The sequence below is a fragment of the Macrotis lagotis genome, chromosome 2 (assembly GCF_037893015.1).
Source record: "Macrotis lagotis isolate mMagLag1 chromosome 2, bilby.v1.9.chrom.fasta, whole genome shotgun sequence".
NCBI lineage: Eukaryota > Metazoa > Chordata > Mammalia > Peramelemorphia > Peramelidae > Macrotis > Macrotis lagotis.
In genome coordinates, this window is record NC_133659.1 from 166,127,084 (window position 1) to 166,139,287 (window position 12,204).

The 12,204-nt window shown below is 36.9% G+C and overlaps 1 protein-coding gene across 3 annotated transcripts in view; it reads left to right on the forward strand.

Moving 5' to 3' along the window:
* Positions 1-12,204, forward strand: part of GATAD2B (GATA zinc finger domain containing 2B) — a 110,940-nt gene that overhangs the window by 16,349 nt on the left and 82,387 nt on the right. The window contains exon 2 of one of the 3 annotated variants that reach the window (XM_074223453.1): positions 10,308-10,394. The exons of the other annotated variants lie outside the window; for them this stretch is intronic. Within the exon in view, the coding sequence (XP_074079554.1) occupies positions 10,393-10,394 (2 nt within the window). The 5' untranslated portion in view covers positions 10,308-10,392. The remainder of the gene's footprint in view (positions 1-10,307; positions 10,395-12,204) is intronic. 3 annotated transcript variants of the gene reach the window in all.

Genomic DNA, 12,204 nt, shown 5'->3' on the forward strand with positions numbered 1-12,204 from the left:
TAGGATGTACTTTTATAACCATGTTAAACAATAGTTCCATATTGATTATGAACTCAAAATTTTAAAAATGAATCTTAAAAATCAACTTTTACATGTAACCAGGGAAAAATAAAATACCAAAAAAAAAATTTAAAAAAATCAAAGAAGTCCAAATCTAATTCTTTCTCTCTCCCTCCTCTATGTGAAGTACTCTTTTGCTTGTTATTAAAGTTCCTAATTCTAATTTAATGTTGGAAACTTGACAATTAAATACCTACTAGAGCAGTATGAATCCAAAATGGCAGTAGCTTATTTTTTCTTACTTCACAACAGTTTTCCACAAACTAATAACTGTACATAGAAATGGGATATTTAAATACACTGTTACTAAAATATCTTCTGATTTGAATTCAAGGACATCTATTTCAATAGTCTTTCTTGAATTTTTTCATGTATTAATTAGGCTAATGGTTAGGGTTTAGCCCTGGTTACTGGATCCAAACAGGAATGAAGATTTGTATTTATTGTAATGCAGTTGCCATTTTAAAAAAAGACATAAATACTGAATTTCTTTACAAGGAAAGTTCTTTTTTTTTTTGTATGTGGGGAAGATTAGAGGAATCTGGGCCAGTGATTTCAAAGAGGCAGGAAATTTCTGAAATAGAAACTAATACTGTCAGTTTTAGTGATGGTTACTCTGGGAGGTTGTGTCTTGCCTAGGGTCCCATGTGTCTGTTAGCCAGACTTGAAACCAGATCTACCTTACTCCAACATGGACTGCAGACCAAGCTCATTTTATAGATGAGGAAGCTAAGGCTAAGAGAAGTTGTGACTTACCAAGTTAATCAGTTAATGATTTGAGTACTTACCATGAGCTAGGTGCACTGTTCTAAGGACTAAAGGATACAAAGAAAGTTAAAAACCATCCCTGCCCTCATGGAGCTCACATTATAACGGGGGAGACAACAAGTTAACAACTATGTACAAGATGTGTACAGGGTATATATTTCAGAGGGAATGTACTAGTAATGAGGAAGAACCCGGAAAGACTTCTTGGGGAAGGTGAATTTTACCCAAGACTTGAAGAAAGCCAGAGAATTCAAGAGGCAGAGACAAGAAGGGAGAACATTCATGATGGACAATCACTGAAAATGCAGGGTCAGGAGATGGTTCAAGCAGGAGAGGTAGTGTCACTGGACTATAGTGAACATGGATGAGAGCAAGGTCTTAGAAGACTGAAATGGTCATTTTACTGGTCATTTACTTGGTCATGGTCACACCTATGTGTTAGGAAATAATTGCTTTGGTAACTGAGAGAACTTGAGGCATGGAGACCACCCAGAAAGCTCTTGAAAAATAATACAGGTATTAGATTGTTGAGGGCCTGCATCCCTGCATCATGATGATAGCAATTTCAGGGAGAGAAAGGGAGCTTTTATAGGAGGTGTTTTGGGAAGATAGAGTTGATAGAACTTGGAAATAGATTGTATATGGAAGGGTAAGGGTGAGAGTGAGAAGTTGAGAATGACACCCAAGTTTCAGCAAGGAAATTAAGATTAGAGGCTTTAAGATGAGCTTATTTTTGGACATATTGAGTTTAAGATGTCTACAGGAACATCCAGTTTGAGATGTTCAGAGTCATATAGGTAATAGCATATTGCAAGTTTTTAACTGTTGTACCAAGCTGCCTCCACCTTATTCTTAAGCAGAAACTTTCGCTTCACAGCTTTTTTTTTTTTTAAGAAAAATGTTGAATTTGCAGTTTCTTTGCAAGTATGTACTGCTCTTTTTGCTTCTATCCCTTTTGGTGAAATTAAGAGCAAAGAGGCAAATAATTTAGTAATCTGATATGCATTGCCTCCCTACTTTCCTTTCTACTGCCATCTTTCCTTTTTATTATTGGAGGCCGCTAGGTGGCACAGAGAGCTATATTCAGGAAGACCAGAGTTCCAGACTGGCCTCAGATACTTAATATCTGTGTGATTCTGGAAAAGTTATTTAACCTCTGGTTAACTGTAAAATGAGGATAATAATAGCACCTACTTCAAAGGGTTGTGAGGTTCAAATGTATTTTTTTTAGGTTTTTTTTTTTTTTTTTTTTTGCGAGGCAAATGGGGTTAAGTGGTTTGCCCAGGGCCACACAGCTAGGTAATTATTAAGTGTCTGAGACCGGATTTGAACCCAGGTACTCCTGACTCCAGGGCTGGTGCTTTATCTACTACGCCACCTAGCCGCCCCCCTCAAATGTATTCTTAAAGCTCTTAGCGCAGTGCCTGGCACATAGTAGATGCTACATAAATGATTATTCCTTTATTCAGTGAATGTTCAAGAAAGAATGAAATTATTTGAACCATCTTTAAAGCTACTGAAATTATGACTTAGACAAATAGTTCTTCAAAGAAAGCTCTTTAATCAACTACTAGCATATATGTATATTTAAAGAGCTAGTTTAGAAGGTCTCTTCTATAAAGACCTTTTAGCTAAGTTGCCTTAATAAGATTACCATGTTTATTAAAAATAATGAATGTAAACTATATAAAGGCATATTTCCTTAGACTCATAGACATGCCTAAGCAGGAGGTGATTAACATCTAAAAGCCATTGTATTTCATATCTAACCTGGATTATGTGAATATCTTTCTTCTTCCCCAAATCTTTGGCATTCCAGTATGAAGTTGCTTCAAACTACCATGACCCAGTTTTCTTGTTTTCCTATTGTTCTGGTTCATTCTCTTATCTCAGCTCTTATTGTAAAGACTGAAGAATCTAGAGCTTGTATGTATTTCATATCTCTTCTCATGTTAGGTACTCAGATACTTTTTTCTTTGTAGCTTGAGGACTTCTGAAGGACCTTATCTTGAGTCAAAGGTATGAAAGTGTCAAAGAAAGGGACCTTTAGGGACAACTAGGTGGTGCAGAGGATAGAGAGTCAGGAGTACCTGAGTTCAAATCTCACCTCAGACACTTAATTACCTAGCTGTGTGACCTTGGGCAAGTCACTTAACCCCAAAGAAAGGGACCTTTAGCAGATCCCTAATTGTGACCATTAAAACCAGTCCTTAGAAGAGTTTACAGACTAAAGACTAAATTTTCGGTGTATTATTAGACCTAGGGATACTATAAATATAAAATTGAAGGACTTTCTTTCATGTGTATTAAGATAGGTAAGAATTGTCCGTATTGTCACAGAGCTATACTTTAGTAGAATAGACAGACATGTAGACAAATGGATTCTTTTTTTTGGTTTTTAAGTGCACAACATTCTGCATTAAGTGCAGCATTCTATTTTAGAATATAAGCTCTTGTTTCATTTTATTGTCTCTTTGTTCCTAGCATGGTTCTTGGAACACTTTAGGCACTTAATAGATGCTTATTGATTATTAGTAGTTCATAAAAGGGAGGAGTGATTGCTTCTGGCTGATATTATCAGGGAAAGAGTTATGGAGTTCATAGAATTATTTAGAGCAGGGGTTCTTACCCTTTTTGGGTCTTGGTCCCCTTTTAAGAGTCTGGTAAAACCTAGGGACCATTTTTCAAATGAATACTATAAAACATAAAGGAATTCAAAGGAAACTAATTACAATGAAATACAATTAAAATATTTTTAATATAAAAGTTCAAAGAGCCTTCTTTATGTTATAATGACCTAATCAAATGTCTCTGAGTTTTGGCTGATAGGTAATTTCTTTTGACTGAGCTTAGGATTCTGGAAATTTTTATCAATGTGTACATAGATATTTCAGGTTTTTTTCTTGTTGAGGTGAAGAGAATTTAATGTTAGTAATGAGAACACATATTTTAGGGGGAAAAATTGAATTTTAATAAATCTTAAAGAATAGGTTTTAACTCCAGCAATTTTATGTGTGTGCATATGTATGTATGTTTGGATGTGTGTGTGTGTATATGAAAACTCAGATATTCCACATATCTTTCTCCCTTCCCAAATCATCATCACTTTATTTTTTTTTTTCTGCACTTTTCTCAGTAATGATTCATTTACAGGTATCTAAAGGATTGGTAACTGGAGGTCCTGTGACTTGATCTAAGATTGTCACATTTTGATGAAGTGAATCATGAACTTGTGCAGTCAGCAATTGTATTTCAGGTTGATGTCTCTTATCTCATTCACTGGATCTCAGTATAACCTGTTGAGAGCAGAAATCCATTGGGGTTATCTTAATCAAAGGGAAGCTTTATTGGGAGAATGAATTAGGATCATGAAAGGCCTTTGTTTTTTCCTGCTTCCTACCTTCTTACTTAGTAATGGGATTGAGTCTTTCAAGTATTGAATAGGACATGATTTTAGATAGGTGGTCCAAATGGGAGAGGTATATGACTTTACAGTGACCAGAGAAGAGTGTCCTTCAAATAGAAGTAGAAGATGCACTTAGGAGGGAGTAAATATTTATAGAGCACCTACACAGATATTGTACTAAGTACTTGACAAATATTGTCCCTTTTGATCCTCATAACAATCCTGTAGAATGGGTGCTGTTATTATCTCCATTTAATAATTGAGAAAACAAATAATTGAGCAAACAGGTCAAGTGAATTTCTCAGGGTCACACAACTAGTATATGTCTGAGGATGGATTTGAACTCAGGTCTTCCTGACTACAAAGAATCATTAACTCCAATTACCCCTTCCCCCAGTTTGTTTCTGGTAATGCAGAAAAGTATATTTTTAAAAAGATTAATTTTTATGTTCTGTAGTATCTCAAGCATTTTAGTTAATGGTTAATTTTATGTGAGGTTCCCTCTTCATCTTTTAGATTAGTTGTCATTGTAATTCTTTGGAAAATTAGCTCTGTTCTTAGTTCTGCTTTTGCATGTCTTTTGTCTTTCATAGGGAACCTTGGATGCAATTGATGAATGATAAAACATTTAAGTGTGCCTAGAATTGCAGTGAGCATTAAGAATACATATACCAGGAAGTAAGCCAGTCAAGTCCCTGCCCTCTAAGTGCTTACATTCTCTTGGGGGGAGATGGAGGAGACAACATATAAATAGGGGGAAGGAATGGGATCTTTCTGTTAGTAGTGTCTGAAAGAATTAATTTCCTGCCATTGCATTTTATACTTAGTTGATATTCCACTTGGTGCTAAGATTGGCCAGAGTAGATTGCCAACATAATCATGACTATCCTGGTGGATTACTCTGTGTATTTTCTTTTTTTCTTCTTCTAAAACATTGTTTAAATCATAGTGTGAAATATTTGGGATCCTAGAAGGCATCAGAACTTTTATTACATGCAGTAGGATTCCTCAGTTTTCTTTTGAGTTTCTGTACTTGAATTGACTCATGACATAACTGCATGATATAGAGACCATAGCTATAGCTGTTTCTTTACAAGGTATAGATTTAAAAAAGTTCAGCAGCCTGTTAGCTTGCTGAGATGATCTCTGACACTACATGCTGATGACATGTCAGTTTACTGTGAGAACTAGATTTTGTAGTGATTTAAAACTATATTAAGGGGCGGCTAGGTGGCGCAGTGGATAGAGCACCGGCCCTGGAGTCAGGAGTACCTGGGTCCAAATCCAGTCTCAGACACTTAATGATTACCTAGCTGTGTGACCTTGGGCAAACCACTTAACCCCATTTGTCTTGCAAAAACCTAAAAAAGAAACAAAAAAACGATATTAACCCCTCTAATATTAAAATACTTGGAAAAGCTTATTCTTGACAAATCATGTTGTCTTAATTATATCTAAGCATTTTATTTTAAAGGTTGTGTGAAAAGTGATTAATATTCAAAAACAGTACAACATTTAGTGTGCTTACACTGGCTAATGTGTTTGTGAATGTACTCTCTGGAATGGACCATGCATCCTTTACTTCGGTCAAACATGGAAACAAGTTTGGGTGAAAAGATTGCAAATAGAATTCTTTTGGAAATGTTGATGGGTGAAGACTGAAGGAAGAGGAGAGTAATTCCTTTTTCTTCAGAGATATTAATGTTTTTGTTATTTGATAACATGGCATTAGTTCTAGATTTAGAGATCTCTGAGAGTCTCATTAAGTGCCATTTTCTCTGACTGTTGTCATCACATTTACCACTCAAAGCTCAGCTTGGTGGTTGTAGATGCAAACTTTTTATTGCAGTTCAGTTTGAATTAATTTGCCACTGCCTAGTACTGGCTATTTTAAATATGTTCAGTGCCATTCTGTTTCTTTTTGTTTTTGTTTTTTAGGTTTTTGCAAGGCAAATCGGGTTAAGTGACTTGCCCAAGGCCACACAGCTAGGTAATCATTAAGTATCTGAGGCTGGATTTGAACTCAGGTACTCCTGACTCCAGGGCCGGTGCTCTATCCACTGCGCCACCTAGCCACCCCTCCACTGCACCACCTAGCCTCCTCCATTCTGTTTCTTACAGACCATTTTCTATAACATACTAGAGATAAATATTTTTCATGTGCAAACTTAAGTTTCCTTGAGGTGTATGGAATGTTGATTGTTTTCCTTACTTCCATGACCAAAAGACTATTTGGGAGAAAAACAAGGTATTTTCTTAGATATTTTGACTGGTACAGTGCTTTCTGAAGTTAAAGATAGTTGAGGAAGCTATATAATGTAGTACATTGGGTAGTAGAGAGCCTGGTCCCTGGAGCCAGGAAGACCTGACTCCAAATACAGTCTTAGCCACTTATTGGCTAAGTTTCCTAAACTGTAAAATAGAGATAATAATAGTACCCACCTCTCAGGCTTGTTGTGAGGATCAAATGTGAAATTTGTAAAACATTTATCTGTCACATAATATATATTGCTGTAGTTCATTAAGAGATCTTAGGAATTGTTGATTTCACCTTAATAAAATAAAACATTTTACAAAACCTAAGTTTTGTAAAGGTTTTGTTTCTTTTGGTAATAATGCAGGCTCTTGTAAAGTAAGGTGTTTCATATGGACTGAGATCTTTGCAAGGGCTTTCCAAAGCTGCTAGTAGATATCATAGACATAATGTTAAATGTTTAGGGTTCATCAAGTTTTAACCTTTACCTGAATCATGGATTCCCTTCTGCAAGAGGCTTTCATTTAACTCATACCTGAAAACCTCCAGAGAGCAGCAATTCATACTTTTTTTTTTTTGTATTTTGAACTGAAATCTTGTCTCCATGTAATTTGATCCTTTGGTACTAATTCTGCCTTCTCTAGCCAAATAGAATTTCATCCTTCTTGCACATAATATAGTCCTTAAGTTTGTCACAAACTCCAGAGACTTTTTCTTTTTCTTCAGGTTAAACTTGGTTCCTTCAGGAGATCTTTATATGAATGATAGAATTTTATCCCTTTACCATAATTCTTAGTTATCCTGCTGGACACACTTTAGCTTGTCAATCATCCTACTAATATATGGTTGCTAGAACTTAATATAATTATATGTATAACCCAGTATTATAGATATTATCTAACAAGAACAGAGTTCACTGGCAATGTAACTTCCCTTGGTCTGGAGACCATACTTTTATCACTGCAGCCCAAGATCACACTAGTTTTTCTGTCTGACATATGTAGTGTTGACATCTATTACTGAAAATCCCAAGATATTTTTTGTGTATCTGTTTAGCAGTGTTTACTATCTTATATTGGAGAAAGGATTTACATTTAATTCCTATTAAATTTCATCAAATCTTTACCTGGTTAATTTTTGGATCAGTTTTTGTTGCTTTATATAACTTTCCACACAGCCTGTCTTATGTGGTTTGTCAGCCAGAATTCCCAGCTCTGAGAGGAACATTGCTAGAATTATCTCCCACACCACTGAATTTGCAGTTAGGGACTCTCTCTACTCATCTACTTTTTAGTAAGCTTCAGGTTTCAGAGAGGGAAAAATATTTCCTCCTCACCTGAAGGTTTGGAGCTTTTGTCCTAGAGCATAAGGTAGAAAAATTAAGCTGAAAATAATTTCAAGACTAAGTCCCTCCAGAGAGCTCTGACCCTACTTCTAATAGATGAGTCCACTTGGGATCTGTATGTCTAGTGAGACGTATTTTCCTTGCCGTTTTGTAAAAAGATGATAGGAGGGTGTGAACTGTGGGAATGATTCAAGAAGAGGGACTGAGTTGAAATTTTTGCAGAGAAGGGATCTATTGTGATTACCTTGCTGAGAAAAAAAAATACCATTATAAAGTGACAAGTCATCAATACACTTATACAAGATTGGGGTACAGTCACCCAGAGTAGCATTGAGGGACAGGAAATAGCTGCCCAATAGGGCTTAGAATCTGTGGGGAATTCATCTTCTGAACATCAGTTATCCTAGCTAGCTGTGACTTTTCTCTCCAGTTCTTGGTAATCAGTAATAAAAGAAGAGGCTAGCTGGTCTCATGATTTTGGAATCATTGGTATTGCAAATACCTCTTGACCTTTGACTGTGGGAACTAAATAGTTAAAACACCATCCTTAGAAGGAAATCACTGGTCATGAATGAAGGCAAAGTTTGGCAAGATGCCAAAATAGACTGAGAGAAGTAGAGGGGGGTGGTGGCTAACTGACTTTTATACCACAAATGACTTTAAAAATTAAGAGATAATTCCTTGTCCTGAGGTTATAAACCGGCTGCAACTGGTTTTTCTCTCCTCCCCCCCCCTTGCCCCTGCTAGGCATCATGGGTAAAAGTAAGCATCCCCTGTTCCTTTTGTTTAATATAACAGTACGGCATGTGATTGGCAGGGCAGTGCCCGCTTGGAGACCGGGTTTGTTCAGGTCTCTCAAGGGGGCTGGCACACATGGGGCTACCCCAGTGCTACAGAGAGGGTTCCACATGCAAAAGAAAAGAGGGAGAAAAAGGAACTCCCCCCCCAAATAAACCAAACTCCTCTTTTCCCCACTCTTTTTTTTGGTTGATATTCCCTTATTTCTCAATTTTTCTGACTACTAGAGGAGGCGGCAGGAAAATGTGTACCTGTAAGTATTTTCAACTGTCCATTTTTTCTTTTTTCTTTTTTTTAAATAAAAAGCTGAAAATGAAGTCTCTAGTTATCCACAGCCCTATTCCTGCTATTAGTAGAGTGTGATGTATTGGGGTCTCTGAATAGGATTCAGAAATTAACACTATTGCTTTTGAAAATTTTCTGGCGGACTGATTTGTTTCCTCTACAAAGATCTTCTCTTTGCTTCAGCTCCTTGCCCCTCCCAGCTTCCTTTCAGTGTTTTGGTAGGGGTCCCTAGCTCCCAGTCTTCTTAAGCTGAAGCTTCCAAGAGAAGGCTGATACTAAGGGTTTTTTTTTTTTATATATTTCTTTTGTCTGTAGCAATGATGGGTTTTAGCTCCCCCCCATCCTCCCTCCCCCACCTTTTCTTTCTATGTCAGCTCCAACCCCTCTCTGTGAATGGAGTCAACCAGCTGACGAGGGTGAGTGCTGGCATGATGCCAGGGGCTGCAAAACGATGTGTATGCGCGTGTGTAAGTGTATACAGAGCACAAAGGGAAAGGCCTGCAGTCTAGGAAATCACGGGCTATTATATAAGGAAGCCTGCGTCATCTATGCTTGCTTGGACTGATGGTCGAGGGGAGAGGGAGGAGGATTGGAGCAAGCAAAACACTTTTTGCACCCCTCCTTTCCATCCCTTCTTAAAAAAAATTTCTGTTCAAGTTGAAAATGGCTTCTCTGACTGGGTGGTAGAGGTCATGTTCCCCATGGAAGTTAGCCTAGGGGATAGGGTGGGGAGGAGGACTAGGAGAGGTATAGGCAGCATGGCTTGTGAGTCTCTTCTTCCTGTTGTGTTAAGAGGTATATGTGCTCTGAAAAGAAGGCAGTGCCCTAAAGAGAATGCCTCCTAGATTTAACCAGCTGTAATTCATTAAGGAGGTTTTTTATTATTTTAACAGCAAACTGTTTCTAATAATTCAGCATTGTCAAAGCAGGAAGGAAAAACTTTAAGGAGAAGCAAAATACCAGATAGTAGAGAAAATAGTATCTATAGTTTTTCCTTCTTGTTAAAAATTATTTTTATTTTTATTTTTCAGTTTTTCCTTTTTAACCACCCCCCCTTTTTTTTTTGTTCTGTTGGGTATGGATATATAGAATTGCATTTTTTTTCAATGCCATCTGTTCTACAGAAAATTAGATTTGTACAAAAGGAAATTCAAATAACACTTGGCAGAAGAAAATTCAGAGGTTGCTCTGAACTTCTAGGCAATAGATCTGCTATATTTTGGGATTCTTGTTGGGCTGGTCATGCATGTCTTTAAAGTCCTGAAAGCATTTTCTGTTCCACCATGGTTAAGAATTGTTTTGTACCAGCATCCTATCACATCATTTGGAAGTTATAATTCTACCCAATTTACCATGATGCCTTTTTTTCTTCACTTCTCTTTATTTCCTAGATGGATATATGTGGAGTTTGTCGGGTGGAAATGAGAATTAAAGCGTGTTAATGAATAGAGGGGTCGTAACTTTACAGTTGGCTTTATGTGAGTACTCATTTTTATTTGGATCTGATCATTCAGAGCCATAGAACTAATTTGGGCTGGGAGTGGAGAAATAACTGTCAGTGGGAATGTGCTGAAATGACTTAGATTTATATTGTTTTTTTTTGCAAGGCAAATGGGGTTAAGTGGCTTGCCCAAGGCCACACAGCTAGGTAATTATTAAGTGTCTGAGGTTGGTTTTGAACTCAGGTACTCCTGACTCCAGGGCTGGTTGCTCCACCTAGCCACCCCATTTTTCAAGATGGAACTTACACTTTTTGAGTCTTTTTTTCACTAGAAAAGCACAATAGGAAGAACTGTCTTGGTTTAAACAACTTTTTATAAATGTATCTGATTTTTACTTCCTTCCTTGTTGAAGGGACCCTTTCAGATGTCTCTACTTGTTTGTTGCCTTTTGTTTAAAAATGCATTTAGGGTTACGCTTTCTTTAAAGATTGTAGGATTAGACCTGCCAGAGCTGCAGGCCTATTCTTCCCAAGCTGCCTGAACTTGTTTCCCATTCCTGTGCAGCAAAAGCCCACTCTTCCAAGTTACCTTTACAAATAAATTAAGTTGTTTCCCAGTCACTTGAATTCCATACTTTAGCAGGAAATGGCCAAACTGAAGAAAAATCTCTGCCAGAGTTGAGTAGCTGAGATTAAATAGCTTGGTATTCTCATAGAGCTGCATTGGTACTTCCCTCACTGTTAGAAGCCATAATTACCTTTTTGGGTTGATATTATCCTTTTATAGTATTGCATGGAAATGCTCTCAGTGGGAGCCAGCCATTTTGTATGTGCTTTGCTGAATCAAATTTTAATATTTATGTTGGTGTGTTTTCAATGTAAATGGAACAGAAGAGATGCTTATTTCATTCTTTCCAGTTTCTTTACTTTAATATTGTTCCCCCATACTGTTTTTGTTGTAGACTAGTGAGTTTAGAGGAACAAGTTCACTTTACAAACTTGATTTTGAATTTTTGTCCTCTTCCTATTTTTAATCAAGAATGGAGTTTTAGATGGTAGGTACTATTCAGAGACATGAGGAAAGACAGCTTTCTTTACTTATTCCATGTAAGGTTATTCCATGAAATTTACTGATAGCCATAGAATTTAAGAATTGTAAGAGACCTTGGAGGGTCCATACACAAATAAATCCCTACTTTAACATACCCAGCCAAGTGGCATTCACTATTACATCCCCAGGGAGGAGTAATGCATGAAGCAAACCATTCCTTTTTTGGATAGCTCTGATTGGCAGGAACTTTATCCTGACATCAAACCTAAATTGACCTATTTGCAAAATTTTATATTTATGCATTTTGAATATCATCATAATGGAAATCAGTCCACTACTCTAATTGGGGTTTCTTAACTTAGGATATTAACTTTTTTTTTTTTTAATAACTGTTGGGGTAGCTAGATGGCGCTGTGGATAGAGCACCAGTCCTGAAGACCTGAGTTCAAACGAAGTCTCAGACACTTAATAACTGTGATTCAGGGCAAGTAGGTCAGTCCCTACAAAAAAAGAAATAATATTTCAATATAATTGATTTTCTTTGTAATCATATGTGTTTTATGCATTTAAAAACCTTATTTTGAGCCTGGGTCCATAGACTTCATTTGACTCTCAAAGTAAAGCCTATGTCATTTAATCTCAATCTCTCTTTCTCCCTCTTCCTCCTCCCTTTCTCCACCCACCTCTGTTTTCTTTCAAGGTTCTTTCCAACTCTAAGTCTGTAATATTGTAGTCTAAGATTTGTAATTGTTGGTGGCTTATGGCAAGGCCTGCTCAATATGGGAAATGTGACCAA